This window comes from Aspergillus nomiae (assembly GCF_001204775.2).
Source record: "Aspergillus nomiae NRRL 13137 chromosome Unknown contig00002, whole genome shotgun sequence".
Taxonomy (NCBI): Eukaryota; Fungi; Ascomycota; class Eurotiomycetes; order Eurotiales; family Aspergillaceae; genus Aspergillus; species Aspergillus nomiae.
Genome location: NW_015378057.1, coordinates 281,578 through 299,090, shown reverse-complemented (window position 1 = coordinate 299,090; position 17,513 = coordinate 281,578). Strand labels below are relative to the sequence as shown.

Here is a 17,513-nt window from a genome sequence, read left to right as displayed (position 1 = left end):
ACTTGGAGTTTTGATTCTACGACAACATTGCACAAGCGTCGGTTCAGGAACAGCATGGAGCTAATCGCGTCAACATATATGCTCTGACGGACCGACCCACGCTCATGACTAAAATATGCAACCCAGCTTGTCGAACCTGTCAGTCAAAATGGGGGGAAGGCACCCGAGGCTAAAGTATGTCGACTTGCAGGTTGACAGGAGTGCTATTGGCGGACCGGCCGAAACTAAACATCAATGGGAATGTGTGTGAAAGGATAAAAATGTTGATTCTCTCCAGGTACGACCTTTCTGATTGGTGGGTCACAAACAACAAGAGGGCATCAAACCCACAGTGACATGTTCGTGTGGGCTGCAGCTCGCTCCGCGTGGTAAAAGAGCCGGCCTGGAGTCCTAGACTAACTGGAAAGGTTCAAAATTTTCGGTGGAACAGGCATTAGGGATCAGCTACTGGGAACACGGACCCAGAAAGACCATCGTGATTTAGTAGTCGATAGTTTCCCATAAGCTTGAGGGTGGTTTGTCCAATCACCATAGGGCATTAGTATAGTGATCGCCGATCCCTAAAACTCTGCTAAAAGTACCGCGAAGGAAGGAATGTCTGCCACTGGGTTTCGAGTGAGCTTCTGAAATTCCCTGCCACACCACCTCGCATTGTTTGGACGTCTTATCGACATTAGCCTACTTTTCCACCTTGCGTCGTCATGAATTTTTTTCCTTCTTGCCGGCCACAAGAGTTCTCCACGTCGTGAATTATGGGTTGGATGCGCTAATCAGATGCAAATCGCCACAGGGGTCAAGAAGGAACGCGAGTCCTCTTAGCGTAATCTCTATCCATCGCGATTATTTCTTGAGATTAGCTGTGCCTGGCGCATATCATTGGCCATGACATGTACCAAGTGGGCTCTAGCACTAAAAAGGCATGTAGACGAAAGAAGATCCGTTCCATGGGTCGAGCGACAACGGATCCGATCCAATCAGTTTAGCAGCACTGGTGTCAACAAGTCTGGACGTGAGCCGTCGGTGGAGACGTAAACGCAAGGGACATGTACTTTTTTTGGCATCTGAACAAGGAGCAAAATACAACTCCTCTAACTCGTGGTGGCTCGCTTAGATGGTAACGGCGGACAATGGAGTTGTGGTCTTGCATGAAAGGTAAAACAAGAAAACAAGAAACCATGGTTGGGCTCAGAACTTCACATGGCTGGAACCATATTCCGGCCGACTATTAAATTAACATCTGAGACATGCTGGCTCTAATATTGAGGTTCCGAATCAACTGCGAAAAGAGGGGAATGAGAAAAAAAGCAAAGTGAGGGCCGAAGCCCACCTTGGCTGATTTCCTTTTTGCGCCTAGACTCTCTGGCGTCGTGACATGCAGAATTTATTACTACATACTATCCCCACTCAATATAATAGTTCATCAGGTTGGTAGGCAACCATACAGGAAGAGAACACCGTGTGTGCAGGGTATGACATTCCTAATGTTCGGCTAGAATGAAGCACTCAGCTCGAATGCTTGTAAATGCGAGGCTTCCCAGGAGCAGTCGAAGCAGGGAACATTCTTAGGCATCATTCCACCCGTGCCCATCCCACTTGAAATATGATTTGTCAAATAGCCTCAACTCAGGTTGTCTTTCATTTTGCGGTAAGGCCCAAGAGAGACAGACGTACGGAGTTGAGAAGCAAGACACGTCCGCGTTCCGGACTCGTCCGTCTAGATCAGACATATCAGCCCGTTAAAGTTTATATAGTTTCTTGATGCAGCCGATAACAGGTATTCATCACCTTCATAGAACCTGATCCTTACATGGCATAGTAACCAAATAGCTCAAGAATTGCGGTGTCTGCAAACTATCAGAGTTCATGCATCCCCTGAAACGAACGTTGGACATTGTTTCACCTCAACTGACTTCGAGGCGACCTGAGTCCCTAGCATACATGATGGCATGTTCCCTTCGCTTGCAATGTAGATGCGATAGGCTCCCGTATTTCATTCTTCTCGGGTGCATGTCCATCTGACAACTGTCTGACAATTGTTCCGAAAATGTTGACAACTTGACAATGGACCTTGGCTCCTTGAGAGCCTTTCCATAACAAATTTGTACATTACGTGGTGAAAAGCGCTGTCAACACAAGCCCATTCTGACGTAGATATTCGTATGCAGATATACCAGTACTCCTTCGTTTCTTTTGGCTCGTGTATAGTGTAGTAATTTCCAGCCTCCCTGCGATGCTAGGCAAGGTATAATCTAGATCCAAATCCTGAGTACGCCGAGGAGTATTAGGCGGTGAAACACGGCAGTATACAATGACCGACAGCAACTTGATGTTGCCCATGGCTCAACTTAACAAAAGTCATTCGGAGAGATGTCCTTTACTAACAAAGAGCAACGGATGAGCACGGATAGTATAAACGATGACTCTGGCTCCCACACCATACTGCCTCCATTTGAATCAAAGCAACCGTTTCCCCCTCTCTCAGCAGATGATCTAGCAATCACCTCTCAAGATGCGCCAGATACCAGCTTTACGGAAGACGATCCAGACATAACGTCACCAGACATTGAGGAGGACGATTACGATGCGAACTTTCAATCACAATATTCTCTAGACGATCAATTGTTGTCTGATGCGTCTACAGACGAATCGGACGGACAATCGCCGGAAGACGATGGCATCGAGATACACCCATTTCGTCATTCTTCAAGTTCACTTCACGGTCCCAATGCATTCGCTCCCCCTTTCTACAATAGGCCACCGACGCCTCTGCCGCCCTCTCCTTCTCTGACCTCTCTTCTGCGACCTCCTTTCTCCACAACCACTTCCCGGCCAACTACCCCTGACAGTTCTGATGTCGAAACACCGAACGATACAGAAGCAGCGGTTGCGAAGTCCGCACGTCGCGCGACGACTGTTCCTCGAGCAAGTCCGAAGGTCCCCACATATGAGTATTACGGTTTCGTTCTCTATCTTGCCTCTTCATTGGCATTTTGTAAGTGCAAAACAGTGGCTGCTGTACATGGGATTTATATAGAAAGTGCTGACAACTCCTCGCAAGTGTTATACATTCTCTGGTCCTATCTCCCAAAACCATTTTTACACCAACTTGGAATAACCTACTATCCGACTCGATGGTGGTCACTAGCGATTCCCGCGTGGCTCGTCATGACCATTGTCTACATCTACATTGCGCTCGCCTCGTATAATACCGGATACATGACGCTACCGATGAACAGCGTTGAGAACATTGTGGATGAAGTGGCGAATGTTGCTGTGATAGATGGTAAGGGTAGAAGACGACCTGGCGGTGCAGCCAAGATGAAGCCGGGTGCAACTTCATACCAAATCATGGGCCCGCAGAATAGAAAAGTTAACTGGAGGGAAATCTGGAGTGAGGGCACTGATGCCGTCTTGGATGTCCCTGTGGGAGGGGTATGCGAAGTGCTATACGGCCAAGGACGAGATGATGATGAGGTATGCGAGGAATATGACTTCATTAGTTGAAGATAGTGTTGAGTAGTATATATAGCGATTTAGCATAGCACATTAATGTTGATACCCCTTATTTGTTTGTGCCCCTGTGATTGGAGGTTCTTTTTGCGTCAACTTGATTGTAACAGATGTAGAAGAGCCTTCACTCACTAGACAGCACAACGTGTACAAATTAAACGAAAACGTTATGTCTCTATACTCAGATGGCTGGTTATATAAATTATGCTTTTGCAATTGCGATGTTGATCGCCTCCACCCTGTTTGGACTTTCCAAAATATATATCGGCAATCTTGCCCTCGATAGACATTGGTCATCTGATGGCAACCTCGTTGCGAAATGATGATACTCATACAGATTGCATAATTGATTGCACACTTACTCTCACTTACCACATGCTGTTATGCAATTAATGCGCCTTCTATCGTGGATAATCCATCATTCTTCTTTTCATCTGGACGGCATACTATATCCCACCAATCAACACTTCCTTCAGGTTTCGTTATCATCACGTGAAGTGGCGATACGAGCCACTATCGATAACGCGCCCTTGAAAGACTCACCTTGACAGTCACCACTACTTACATTCCTGAGGCGCGGCAAGAGCTCTAGAAAAGTTCGTCGTCCAAGATGGCAGACCGTTCGACTCCGCCGCTGCAAACAGGCGGCTCAAAACCCGGTGAGCTCCCGCGCGCACCGCTGACGCCGGAGCAGTTGCGGAAAATTGTATATGCCCCCGACGCGATCTACTGATACCTGGCTGACATCGGCCGATGTATAGGAAATAAACCGCATGAAAGCAAAAGCCATACGGGAGCAACGGGAGGCGGAGGCTCGGACATCGGCTGAGGTTAGTGGTGCCGCGCAATCTACGAAAGGAGGGGTTAAGCGGTCCTATTCCTCCATGACGGCTGAGACGCCTGCTACGGTTCGAGATGCGACTTCGGCGGCCCGTCCGCTTGATTCAATCAAGCCTGCGCGGAGCTTTACGAAATATGTTGAGTATGACTTTAGTAAGATGACGGATACGAAGGGAGGGTTTTTGACGGAGGAGGATGATCCCTTTAATAAGGCGCTGCATGTGAAAGATGGAAAGGAGGAACAAAAACCGGCCAATATGACGCAGAAGGAATGGGAGAGACAGCAGTTGCTCGACTCTCTTCGTCGAAATCGGACTGGTCCTTTTGAACCAGCCCTCAGCGTGTTGGATGACAAAAACAAGCAGAAGAAATGTCGTGAGTGTGGAAGTCTGGAGATTGATTGGAAGTGGGAGCAGGATCTTCGGTGTTGCGTATGCCACGCCTGTAAGGAGAAGTTCCCGGAAAAGTACAGTCTTCTCACGAAGACGGAAGCAAAGGAGGATTATCTTTTGACAGATCGTGAGTTTATCGGCGGCTATATGCGTGGATGCGCACTGAATACTGACTTAATATTAAGCCGAACTCAAAGACGAAGAGCTTCTGCCCCATCTTGAAAAACCCAACCCTCATAAGTCAACCTGGAACAACATGATGCTTTACCTTCGCTATCAGGTTGAGGAATATGCCTTTTCGGCGAAGAAGTGGGGCTCTGCTGAAGCACTAGATGCCGAGTTTGAGCGACGCGAGAATGAGAAGAAGCGACGGCGAGAGGCCAAGTTCAAGTCAAAACTACAAGATTTGAAGAAGCGCACCCGCGTCGATGCCTATCGCCGTAACCGTCAGGGAGCGGCTGGGGGAAGCTTCGGTGATGACCTGGGCAATGGTGGAAGACATGTGCACCAATGGGGTCGGTCAATTGAGAATCCAGACACTGGAATCGGAGTCAAGAAGTGTGTGGATTGTGGGATGGAAGTGGAGGAGTTAGAGTTCTAGCTGAAGCAATTGTCCTGTATAATGTAGAGTAGTAGTATCTAATGAGTCACGACCTTATGAGAATTATATGAGTGGATACATTTGGTTCACTGACAACGGTGCAAATTAAAAATAGTGACACGTTGTGATCGCGATAGTTTATTGGGAGAACTTTTGAACAGGTCAAAAACCAACGGTGCTAAGGATCAGTTGGGCGCGGTGATTGGCGGTCTGAACAGGTCAGGTCCAGTTCCAGCTGTACTTCAGATCATGTCCTGTCAGTCCACTTCCCCTGAGGGAAGTACTTCACTTTAAACGTGCATTTAATGAGGAAGTATTGACTTGGGGATGTTTATGGCCAGTTCATCCTTTTCTCAACCCCTGACCACCACTTGATGAGGCTGGGAAAATAAACAACCCACCAGCGCTAAAGGCGGTTAAGCCGCGTGGGCGTCTAAGGAGCCAACGAGAACACCGCAGCATTTCCCCGACCTCAGCAGCGCAGGAGAACGCGCACCAGTCCAAGGCCACCTCTCGGCTCGACTTCTTTTGACGTCTACTCGAATTCCGACGAACGAATTTCTCCGCCTTTTCGATTTTACCCATTGTTTTCGCTTCCACCGGTGTTGACACGGCCCGGGGAACGCTGTTTCCTGCCGCTGTCGCCCGTCCCGACTTTTGTTGGTATTACACCAAGAAAGTTTATCGCTGTGGGCACAACTTCACCGAGCTATCCACACCTCAAATTCAACCCTACGACCTGGAAACTACCTTCCATTGATAATTCACGGCCTCCGCAACCCTGATCGTTGATTTCGCATGGCTTGGCAATCGCCCTCGGCCATGGTCGGGGCTGGAGGCTATGGCGGACCCGGGGACGGGTCCTCCAACGGCGGGCAACCTCAGGGGACGGAGTATACATTACAAGGTGTGTCTTTTATTTGAAGCTTTTTAGAGTCACAATCTCGCAATGATATTGACACTAATCGATTTTGGGGTATGGCAGGCGTTATGCGCTTCCTGCAGACAGAGTGGCATAGACACGAGCGAGACCGCAATGCATGGGAAATCGAGCGCGCAGAAATGAAGTCCCGCATAGGCAAGCTGGAAGGTGACGTGCGCACAAGCAAGCGTATGCAAGAGTCCCTGGGTAAACACGTTAGGCTACTCGAGGCCGCGCTGAAGAAGGAGCGCGAGAAGGTCAAGAAGCTTAGCAACAACGAGAAGGTTGAGGACACCAGGGATCCCAAAGATATCGCTCGTGAGAGTATAAGTGCCTTGAAATGTATGATGATGGCCATTGCTGTTGACGCGCTATGTACTGACCGAGTTCCTAGCTCAACGTCCCAAGCCGCCCATAGAGCTCAACGAAGCCGAGCTGAACGACAATCAACCCGATTTCCGGCAAGAAAATGAGCGGGAGAAATCGCGCCTTTACTTGTCTAAATGCTCCCAAGAAGTGACCTACCACGTTATCCCTGCATCGCATCCTCCCCCCGAGCTTAGCGATCCGGAACTCCCAAACCATATCTACGGAAACCAACAGCTGTCGCAGCAGGCCCTGGAGGAAGCATACCACATTCAGCAGCAACGTCAAAAGCAACAGCAACAGCAGCAGGCAAATCACATGATGGGACGGGAGGTATCTCTTCAGAACCACCAGCCCATTGTGGCTCAGTACTCTGAGAGTTCAGGAATCGCTCGCCAGCCAAATCAGTTTGGCCTGCCTCCCGGTTCTAGAGAAGCCTTGGAAAGGAAACCTTTGGAACCGCAGCAGACCCCAGCCACTGCGGTTGACAGTAGAAAGCACGTTCCCGAACATACAATTGTGGATGAGCGCACTGGTGCTGAGAAGCAAGTATACGATGTGTACGGTGCACAAGGAGGGGTTAAAGAGGAGATACAGCCACAACAAGCAGAACAACAACAACAAGAGGACTCAGATGGCTGGAACTTTGACGAACCGTCCGAAAAAGAGCCCCCAACTGAACCGATGCCGCCTCATCGGCCAGACGTGGATGCTTTTCCTAACGCCAACTTTGTTCGATCGAAATCTCCTCCACACCCTGGATCGCTCTCCCATAGACGGAAAAGCTCGGGGGCTAGGAGTAAGAGCGAGGCATCGAGCGACAGCATCGGAGGAGCGGCCCAGAAACCGGACACTAACTTCAAAGTTAGATTTGCTCTGCGCGGGCACCTGGATGTCGTCCGCTCTGTGATTTTCACCGGTGGTGGTAGTCCCTCAGAGCCAGAAATCTGTACTTGTAGCGATGATGGCACGATCAAGCGATGGATTATTCCGGCAACATACGGCAATTTTGGCTCTCATAATGCCAATTCGAGCAATGATCTGGATATAACTAGCTATTTCACACACAGAGGGCATGTTGGTGCCGTCACAGCGTTAGCCGCTTGCTCTCCTTCTCGAGATTTCTCTAATGGTGGCCGCGCTTTGGGTGACGGCTGGGTATTCTCCGGTGGCCAAGATGCCAGTGTGCGTGTCTGGGAACGAGGAAGGATTGACCCTAAAGCCACACTCGATGGTCATACAGATGCTGTATGGGGTCTTTGTGTCCTTCCCGGAACTACTGGGTCTGTGTTTGGAGACTCTTGTGGTCATTACGGGGGCCCTGATCGGATATTGTTGGCCTCTGGGGCTGCGGACGGTCAAATACTGATATGGGCAGTTAGCGCCCCCCCTCAACTCTCCTCGCCGCAAGCAGGGAATAGACGAGCTGGAGGAAGCCGGAGGGCAAACTCGATTTCGTCCGGTTCAAACTTCCCATCCTCGCCGCAACCTAGTATGGCTACTTTAACACCGTTCCACTACACTCTTATTCACAAGATCACACGGGAGGGTTCCCCCTCGCCGACCTGTATTAGTCCGTTGTCACTTGCCGGTGTAAACTTTGTGGTGTCCTTTTCGGACGCTTCGATCGTTGTCTATGACACGAGGACCGGTGAGGAAATTGTGGGCATGGCGAGTCTGGAGACGTACGATGGCACTCCTTCCACAGGTGTCAACTCCGTTGTAGCAAGTACGGTTGGATTCGACGGGTCTGCTGGCCTTGATCCCAGCCGCATCTCGGGCGAAGAAGAGGTGGTTCACGGCGCCACTGGCTCAAGTGGTGTGGAGGGTGTCATAATAAGTGGCTATGAAGACCGGTACATCCGTCTTTTCGACGCTAATAGTGGTACGTACTATATCTTTCGAGATGGGAAACAAAGCTTGGTTACTAATGAATGGAATAGGGCAATGCACTTATACTATGCTGGCGCACCCGTCCGCTATTGCGTCACTTTCCCTATCTCCAGATGGACGCGAACTGGTGTCGGCCGGCCATGATGCCAGTCTGCGGTTCTGGAACCTCGAGAAACGCAGCTGCACCCAAGAAATCACCAGTCACCGGTTGATGCGTGGTGAAGGCGTGTGTTCCGCCGTCTGGAGCCGCGATGGCCGATGGGTCGTTAGCGGCGGCGGCGATGGTCTGGTTAAGGTCTTCTCGAGGTAATCTTCGAGATAACGAGGGCTTCTACTGTCGATGTATGATTTTATTCTTATATTCGAGCTGATATTCTTCTTATGCCGTATTTCTTGGACGCATGAATGGATGAGCGCTTGGCGAATTCTTGAGCATTTCCAGTGATCTCTTACCTGGCATATGTTCCTTTCTACACGTGTGGTTATAGTTTCTTTTTATCTTCATAATCCTCTATCCCTTTCCAATTTCCCTAAACATATCCCCCCTGCATTGCTGTTACTATTACTACCCCGGCTTATATGAAATGACGAAGGGTGTCTTTTGTGCGTTAGAGTTTTCATTATCTTCTTGTTCCCACAACTGGTTACATTTGCGATTCATGTACCCCTGTGACCCGTTATTTTGAGGTGCTTTGGCATCATGTGTGATGGCTACAACGGCGTACCTTAAGCCGCCGCTCCCCTAACCCTTGTTAGCAGTCTTAAACCATGATGGTCCGCAGTTTGGCCTCTTCACCCATGCCCTGTAATATAGTTTTTCTTTCTTTCCCGTTCTGAGGGTCTTCCACTGATCCCAACATGGATTCCTTTCACTGTCGCCGATATACCGTTGGGAATGATGCTAGACACTACAGCAATAGGGCAACCGGGATTCGATTCTAATCTACTCAGCTAGCCATAGAATACCACAATTTATGTCATTATAAGGAATTCTACAACACGCTTATTGATTTCATGAGTAGGAATATCCGACATCGTATCGGGATCTTATGTTCTCATAAGAAAAGGTATCATAACACAACACCCACGTCATACAAACCAAATCACCGACTCGAACTCCAAGCCTCCTTAAACAAGTTCCGCAACCTCTCCGCCTCTTCATTATCCTTAATCCTCTGCGCCAGGAATCCCTCCAGATCCTCCCAGAAATCCTCCGTCTCCAGGACACTCTCCCCACTAGGTCCAAGAGCAGCCTTCGGCGACGCACCACGATCCACCATCTCCTGATCCTCATCGACAACCTTCGCACCGCCCATAATCATAACCCCAAACTCAACCTCCTTCCCACCAGCCAGCATCTCCGGCTCATCAGCCAAGATCTCGGAGATGGTCTTCCCCGTAACCGGCTTGCGCTTATACAGGATCTTGATCTTGTCCAGCGGAATCTTGTTCGACTGAGCGTCGGCCACACGGTCCCGCACTGCATCCTTGAGGTCCTGAACGGAAGTCGTGGAGATAGGCTTGTTGGAAAGCTTGATTTCGAGGACAGGATTCCGCGCGGATTTTAAGTTCACGGTGATTGATTTGGCGGAGCCGGGGGCTTGAGCCTGTTTCACTTTCTTGGGCATTTCGGGGTGGGGGGCTGGCATGCGGGGGAGGAGGTACTGGTTTGAGACATGTTTAGCATGGACATCATACTTGGGCAGCTGGGTGTCAGATGTCTGAGATGTATACGTACAGGGACTCGCCCGACTCGCTCTGGATCAATGACATAGTCGGCGGGGAGCTTAATGGGACGGGAGTCGAGGGAGGAAAGGTATGATTTGATGAAGTTGACTTCTGCCATGGCGGCCGCAGGTCCGGAGGTATACATCGTAAGTCGATTGTATAAAGATGGGGAAGGCAACCGAGCGATTTGATGCTGTGTCACTTTCAGTTAGACATCCCGCATTTTGCCCGATTGGGTTGGTGGTGAAGCTGACTTGCGCTATCGGGTTTCTGCCTGAGGCACAACACAAAGCTGGTTCCCGTTTACACCGCCTGCCAGGAACTATCTGCCGATGTTGACCGCCCGGAGAAAAAAAGTGAAAGGTAAAAAAAAGTTTGGATTCTTTTGGAGAACATACAGTGTTATACCCTCTTTTTCTTGTTTTATTCACCCACAATACACCACTTGTCGCAATGGGTAGGGGTCGTCGTATGAAGAAGCAGGGCCCTCCGGCCCCGCTCGATGAGTCTAAGATCACTATGCTTAAGAAGCGCAAGGCTGGTGAGACTGTATCGAAGGCGGAAGCGGGCAAGAAGCGGAGAAGAGCCGAAGTTGAGGAGGAGCCTCTGAAGGAAGCGCCGAAGAAGAAGGTCAATGCGGCTGTTACTAGCAAGAGCAAGAAGGAGGCTGCTGTGCCGGAGACCAAGGGCAAGAAGAAGGCTGCGGAACAGAAGAAGCCCACCTTTATGGATTCGAGCGACGAGGAGGAAGACGAGGAGATGTCGGATCTTGACAACGAGGAAATGCTGGATGATGAGTTCGGTGATCTCGATGGCGTTAGCGATGGATCAATGGACAGCCAGGATGAGGGCGCTTCAGAGGATGATGACTCGGTTATGGATTCGGACGAGGAAGACCATCCACGCCAGGCGATGTTCTCCGATGACGAAGATCTTTCCGATGCGGAAGAGAAGTTGACGGCAGCCAATATTGAGGGACTGTCCCGGAAATTGGATCTGGAGAAGGAAGCCGAAGAGGAAGAAGCAGAACGCGAATTGCAGGAATCTGCCATGCAGACAAACATCGCTGGGGACCGTCCAGATGTGTTTGGGGACGGCGAAGGATCTGGTCCAGGCCTGGCTCCTGACCTGCAGCTCCTCCGTACAAGAATCACAGACACTATCCGTATTCTAGGTGACTTGAAGACATTGGGACAGGCCGGAAAGTCTCGCGCCGACTATGTATCGCTGCTTTTGAACGACATCTGCACTTACTACGGATATACCCCATTCCTCGCAGAGAAGCTGTTCAACCTTTTCACACCTATGGAGGCTTTCGCCTTTTTCGAAGCCAACGAAACCCCTCGTCCTGTTGTCATCCGTACCAACACACTGCGCACCAACCGTCGCTCCCTGGCTCAAGCGCTTATCAACCGTGGCGTTGTGCTCGAGCCTGTCGGCAAGTGGTCTAAGGTTGGTCTCCAAGTATTCGAGTCTGCTGTTCCTCTTGGTGCCACTCCAGAGTACCTGGCTGGCCACTACATCCTTCAAGCTGCATCGTCCTTCCTCCCTGTCATGGCATTGGCTCCTCAACCTAACGAGCGAGTCCTCGATATGGCCTCTGCGCCCGGTGGTAAGACTACATACATCTCCGCATTGATGCGCAACACAGGTTGTGTGATCGCCAACGATGCCAGCAAGCCCCGTGCCAAGGGTTTGATCGGTAACATTCACCGTCTCGGCTGCAAGAACACCGTCGTGACCCACCTCGATGCCCGCACAGCCTTCCCCAAGGCCATGGGTGGTTTCGACCGCGTCTTGCTCGATGCTCCCTGTACCGGTACTGGCGTTATCTCCAAGGATCCTGCCGTCAAGACCTCCAAGACCGAACGCGACTTCCTCGCCATCCCCCACATGCAGCGCCAGCTGCTTCTTGCCGCCATCGACTCCGTCGACCACTCCTCGAAAACAGGCGGTTACATCGTCTATTCTACCTGTAGCGTAACAGTTGAGGAGAACGAGGCCGTCGTCCAGTACGTCCTGCGCAAGCGCCCCAACGTGAAGATCGTCGACACCGGTCTGGGTGACTTCGGCAGCCCCGGTTTCAAGGAATACATGGGCAAGCACTTCGACGCCAAGATGACCATGACCCGTCGCTACTTTCCCCACCGCGAGAACGTCGACGGTTTCTACGTCTGCAAGTTGAAGAAGACCGGACCCAGCCCCACGGACAAGAAGCCCGAGGGCGAAACCGCCTCCGAGCCCAAGTCCTCTGAGGCTCGCGCCACCCCTAAGTCCGACGACGAAGACGTCATCGACAAGACCCCCATCACTGACGATGACGGCAACGTTCTGGAAGCCGAAGGTGGCTCCTTCGGTCCCTTCGAGGAAAACGATGACGCTGATCGCATCGCCCGTGCTGAGCGCAACCGTCTCCGCAGAAAGGGTATCAACCCCAAGGCCGTCCTCAACAAGCCCAGCAAAAAGTCGAAGTCCGAACCCGAATCCACGGAAGAATCCAAGGATTCCGACTCCTCTGCCCCAGAACCAAAGAAGAAGACCACCACCACTACCCCCGAGAAGGCAAAGAAAGCGCAGAAGAACACCAAGCCCAAGAGCCAAGAATCCACCACCTCCGAGAAGAAATCCGAAGCTTCCACCCCTGAAAAGAAGAAGTTCAAATCTCAAGCCTCTACGACGGACAAGAAAAAGGCTAAGAAGTCGACTAAGTAGTTATGATGTGTCTTCATTTACTATCTAATACCTGTGTATATTTCTTCTTCTGGTCCCCGGATTTCTGTCAAGATGGCTTGTTGAATGAATGAAATATAAAAGCATCTGTTTTTCTTTTCTGCTTTATCTCATTGTCGGTGTGGGTGGCGCATGTGTTCTTTGAGTGTTGATACTATATGATATGCGTTTTATTATTATACTAGATAGGTGGTGAATCCAATAGATACCATGACATATCCATGTGGCTTTGAGGGCATTCTATGTAGTGAGTACTAACTAGTTCATGTACCTCTTTCAATTTATGGTTTATACACATTCCGGATATGGGAAACTTGCAACAACGAAAGTCAATCGGTACATTCAATGATGTGACATGTCTGATCTAAAATCTCATATATCTCGTATATTGTCTTCGCAAAAATTAAACGAATGATCCAAAACTGACAGCAAATATAGATATAAATGCGGAACTGCTCCATGAACCCCCCGGGGTATGCCTTATTCTCCGATGCAACAAAAAGTAAACGATATAATTATATTCATCGACAAGGACCCGTTATGTCCTGTAGATCTTGACGACGCTGATAATGTTCTTCCGACAGATCGGGCAGATTTCCACCTGGCGTGCGCAGGTGACACAGGCACAGACGTGGCCACAGTCATAGAATAGGGCATCTTGCTCTTCGCAGTAACAGATCTGGCATAGATCCATCTCTTCGTCGGCTACTTCCCAGTAGCTAATACCCTTTCCATGACGCTTACCATCTTTGTAACCACCCACGTACTTGTTGCCTGTCTTCTTTTCGATGAAGGTGCCCTGGCCATGACACTGGTTCTCGAACCAATCTCCATCATAGGTATCGCCAATAGGATACTCCATGTATCCCTTACCGTGACGCTTTCCGAGGACGAAATCCCCATCGTAAGTAGCGGCTGAATCGGAGACATGCTTTCCTTTACCATGGTAGTATCCTTTGTTCAGATCACCGCTATAAAATTCATTGGTGAATGATGCTTCGATGGTCTTGAAACCAGTAAATGCCTTGATGGGGTGATTGCGGGATTTGGCCCACAGATACCGCACCAGCTGATCAGGGTTGGCTAGTAAACCTTGCTGGTTAAGCTTCAAACGTCTAGAAGGTAGCCAGATTAGTATACTGTTGGGTATGATATTAATGGGAAAGGCTTGACTTACTTGTCCTTGTTCATCTTGTCTCCAACGATGAAGCAAGTACCATCGGGCACGAACACATTAAATGTCTCGGCAGAGGACATAGTTGTCACCGTAGTGCCATCCACGCGCTGCCAGACCTGAAAGTCTTTGCTCACGGGCCATTGCAAGTGCTTCCGCACTGCAGCCTTGATAGTCTCTTCCTTCTGAGAGAAAAATGATCCGACAGTTCGCAAAGCCTGTGCCTCCACATCAAAAATTTGGATGAAATAATACACATGGTCCACCGGTAATGTGGGCTCCGGCTCCATTGGATGTGCAGAAGTATCATCAGTTGGAGAGGACTCTGTGCTGACTTCAACAGACTGGGGCTCGTTTGTGACATCGTTGGTTTGAGGAGTGTCTGTTGATTGCTCCGTTTCCATCTGTTGGATATCCTCAGCGATTATTGCAGCAATGACAGTATCATTTCCAGCCCCGTTAGGGATGTCATCTTCGGGGTGAGTCATCTCCAGTGATGCTGCAACACCATCTCCCAAGTTTTCGGTAACATTAATAGAGTGTTCGGAAGAGGCGTCTGCAGTCACGACTTGCACAGTGTCATCCACGCGAGAAGCGGTGCCAGATGGGCCTGCCTGTGCAGCCTCGACTTCAGCAATAGATTGCTGATCGTCAGAGGAATCAGAGTCTTCACGTTCGAAAATAGCCTCCTCAGGCTTGGTCTGTGGGACTTCCACTTCCCGCGGATCCGCCATGGCAAAATACTTTGCGTCCACTATCAAACTATTAGCATCGGGTTGGTCTAAGAGCGTGTACGTGATGACTCACCATTTGAGACCACCTGTATCCAGAAACGAGCTGTCTTCATGGGCAGATTCAATGTGGTTCTCAGGTCTGATACCCGAGAGAACGCGAGCGTAGGACCGAACCGATCGCGAGTATGCCCAATCTGCCAGAGCCGAATATGCTCTGGGCCTGCCTGATCTTGGGCGCCTGCAGAAGCCCACAGAGCAATCTTCTTGCGCAGCTCAATCAGATTCGTTGACCGGGGCACTGTCAGGTACATGACCTTATTGGCTGCCTTCGCCTGCGACATCAGATCGTATGTGTCGAACAAGCTGTCGAGCTTATCATATTGTGGAGCAGAGTAGACTTCGACTTGAATGTCCTCCGTTGTTTTCCTGTCAGGCGACTCTGCGTAGGGATAAATTCCACGTTCATAATATTCTTTCATGGCTGGAGACGCAGCCCATGGCCCTTGAGGGCCCGGTAGATACTGCGACACGAGGTCACTGCGGATATACATCGCCGCAATGGCAACATCATGGCCGGTTTTATGGTCGACCTTCTGACTTGCGTCTAGCCCTAGATGATGTCCCAAGGCTGTTTTACGTGTTAAACACTCAACACGATTATCGCTTCCGTCATCAAATGCCAGCCACTTAGTTCCAGGACCACCGGGGCGAAGAATGCTGAAGAATTTACCCGAAGTGCGTCGACCCCGATGGACGATGTAACCGTACAGGACATACTTTCCGCGCTGACCATGTAGTAGCCATGGCGAAAGGTCCAGCTCTTCGTCCAGGTCAACTCGATTGTAGATTAACCGCCATTGCCGGGCTGCTTTGTCGAGCTTTTGGCGACTTAGCTCCACATGAAGAATAGGCGGCAGTGCCCAACGGCCTGGTTTGGAACCCAGGTAATTGCTGAGGGCTTCATGTATTGTCTTTACCTGGTCGGCAGGCACACAAATACGTGAATTGAAATCCTTTGGGATAGTGTTGACCACATCTGATCCTTGAGCCTCCTGGAGAAGTAGATCAGGGGTTGGGCTATCGAACAGCGCAGCCAGGTCTTTCACCGCACTTGTACCTGCAAGTTCCAACTCGAGGGTGCGTCGCAAGCGTTCCCAGAAATCACATACATCTCCGGAATACTCATGCAGATTGCGCAGCGTAGATGTGATGATGTCCGTGTCCACATACTGAAGAGAATTTTTACGAGAGCGTAGTTGCCAGAGGAACCTCTGCAGCGCATCACAGAGCGGCTTGGGCTTGACGTCACAGTTGGCGTGATGTTCAACAATGTTGGCGTTTTGAATGATTTTGCAGAAAGGTGCAATATGTAACCATGTGGCTAGCCCCGCGACCTCGGCACTGTGGTTGATAACGGAATCTCCAAGCGGGCGGTAGCCCGTGAGCCCTAGACTATCCCAGGTAGGCTCCGAATCACTGGGATGCCACCACAACGAGTGAGTAGGGTCGTCAATGATACGGATGTAGGCATCAAACGCCAAGGTATCATTGCGGAGTAGTGCCTGACGCTGGCCCCGCTGCCGGCGGTGGATCTGATCCCACGGGCCATGGAAGCTAGTCCAGCCCCAGTCAAGATTGTGTGGATTGAATTGATGGCAAGATGACTGCATCCATCCAGTCCGTGGTTCATCTGGATTGTATAAGATGACACCAATCTGTGCCGAAACTCTCCAAGTGTTGGAAATTGTCTTTTCTTCCTTGGCAGCCGGTGGATAATGTGACTTGTAGTTCTCCAGCCAAGCTGCGGGGTCATCTGTATGGCCAAACCTGAGGTCCAGATCGGGAGCATGGCCATTAATATCTACATCAGCTGGACCCCGGAGCACTTTAAACTCGGTATCGGGTAAAGTCTTGTCAGGAGGGGGCATAGTGGGCGAGCATTCAAGATAGATGCTCAGGGAACCGACGTTGTTTCCGCGGGGGAAAAACTTGATGGACCACCAGTAGCCGCCGATGTAGGCGGCTGGAGAGCGCATGACCTTGGACCGATTGGGATGATCTTTTGTGCCTCTAACACCATTAATTTTCCATGTAAGACGAGCCTTCTCAACGGGACGATACTCGGGATCGTCCAGATCCGGGTGGAAGTTCTTCTCCCAGTAAGAGTCTACTATTATTAGTGATGTTTTCCCATGTTACCGACTATGGACTCACATTCGTAAGCGCTATAGTCCCCATCAGCGGCAGACTCGATTTCCTTCATCTCAGCCTCGTCCGGGACCGAGGTATCCTCCTCCATCTCCGCCCAATAAGCATGTTCGACCTCCGGAGGTGGGGGTCGTGGAGGGGCAGAGATATCAGACCGAATGGTAGGCTCATGCTCATCAGCACTAGTATCTTGAGATGATATATTTTGTTCTGGCATTAGTAAGGGAGACTCCATGGCGTTGTTCAATTGGTCTGTCGAAGACTCTGGAGCGTCGCTGATCGGCGCGTCCAGAGCGACTGTCGTTGCACCCGTGTCTGTTGTTGAATGTGGTTCCATATTTGGCGTGACAGGAGGAAGTTGCTCAACTGTAACCGATGTCTCGCTGGTGGTGTCCATTGTGAATGATGGAGAGTG

The 17,513-nt window shown here is 50.3% G+C and overlaps 6 protein-coding genes across 6 annotated transcripts; 4 read left to right on the top strand and 2 right to left on the bottom strand.

Annotated features, from left to right (window-relative positions):
• Positions 1–2,367: 2,367 nt before the first annotated feature.
• ANOM_000111 (uncharacterized protein) lies at positions 2,368–3,504 on the top strand (the record flags this gene model as incomplete). The annotated part of the gene is made up of 2 exons (XM_015545369.1): positions 2,368–2,992; positions 3,059–3,504. The coding sequence occupies 2 exons, from the start codon at positions 2,368–2,370 to the stop codon at positions 3,502–3,504; spliced, it is 1,071 nt and encodes a 356-aa protein (XP_015412500.1).
• Positions 3,505–4,120: 616 nt separating this feature from the next.
• rad14 (DNA repair protein RAD14) lies at positions 4,121–5,343 on the top strand (the record flags this gene model as incomplete). The annotated part of the gene is made up of 3 exons (XM_015545368.1): positions 4,121–4,216; positions 4,272–4,869; positions 4,928–5,343. 3 exons carry the CDS (start codon positions 4,121–4,123, stop codon positions 5,341–5,343), a joined length of 1,110 nt encoding a protein of 369 aa, XP_015412397.1.
• A 798-nt stretch (positions 5,344–6,141) lies between these two features.
• On the top strand, positions 6,142–8,834 carry ANOM_000109 (cell differentiation and development protein Fsr1; the record flags this gene model as incomplete). The annotated part of the gene is made up of 4 exons (XM_015545367.1): positions 6,142–6,250; positions 6,329–6,607; positions 6,660–8,516; positions 8,575–8,834. 4 exons carry the CDS (start codon positions 6,142–6,144, stop codon positions 8,832–8,834), a joined length of 2,505 nt encoding a protein of 834 aa, XP_015412429.1.
• Positions 8,835–9,627: 793 nt separating this feature from the next.
• ANOM_000108 (uncharacterized protein) lies at positions 9,628–10,397 on the bottom strand (the record flags this gene model as incomplete). The annotated part of the gene is made up of 2 exons (XM_015545366.1): positions 9,628–10,188; positions 10,263–10,397. The coding sequence occupies 2 exons, from the start codon at positions 10,395–10,397 to the stop codon at positions 9,628–9,630; spliced, it is 696 nt and encodes a 231-aa protein (XP_015412428.1).
• A 308-nt stretch (positions 10,398–10,705) lies between these two features.
• Positions 10,706–12,964, top strand: ANOM_000107 (rRNA (cytosine-C5-)-methyltransferase NOP2; the record flags this gene model as incomplete). Its single annotated transcript, XM_015545365.1, has 1 exon — positions 10,706–12,964. One exon carries the CDS (start codon positions 10,706–10,708, stop codon positions 12,962–12,964), a length of 2,259 nt encoding a protein of 752 aa, XP_015412425.1.
• Positions 12,965–13,520: 556 nt separating this feature from the next.
• Positions 13,521–17,495, bottom strand: ANOM_000106 (putative MATH and UCH domain protein; the record flags this gene model as incomplete). The annotated part of the gene is made up of 4 exons (XM_015545364.1): positions 13,521–14,097; positions 14,160–14,910; positions 14,964–17,057; positions 17,105–17,495. The coding sequence occupies 4 exons, from the start codon at positions 17,493–17,495 to the stop codon at positions 13,521–13,523; spliced, it is 3,813 nt and encodes a 1,270-aa protein (XP_015412424.1).
• Between the last annotated feature and the right edge of the window lie 18 nt (positions 17,496–17,513).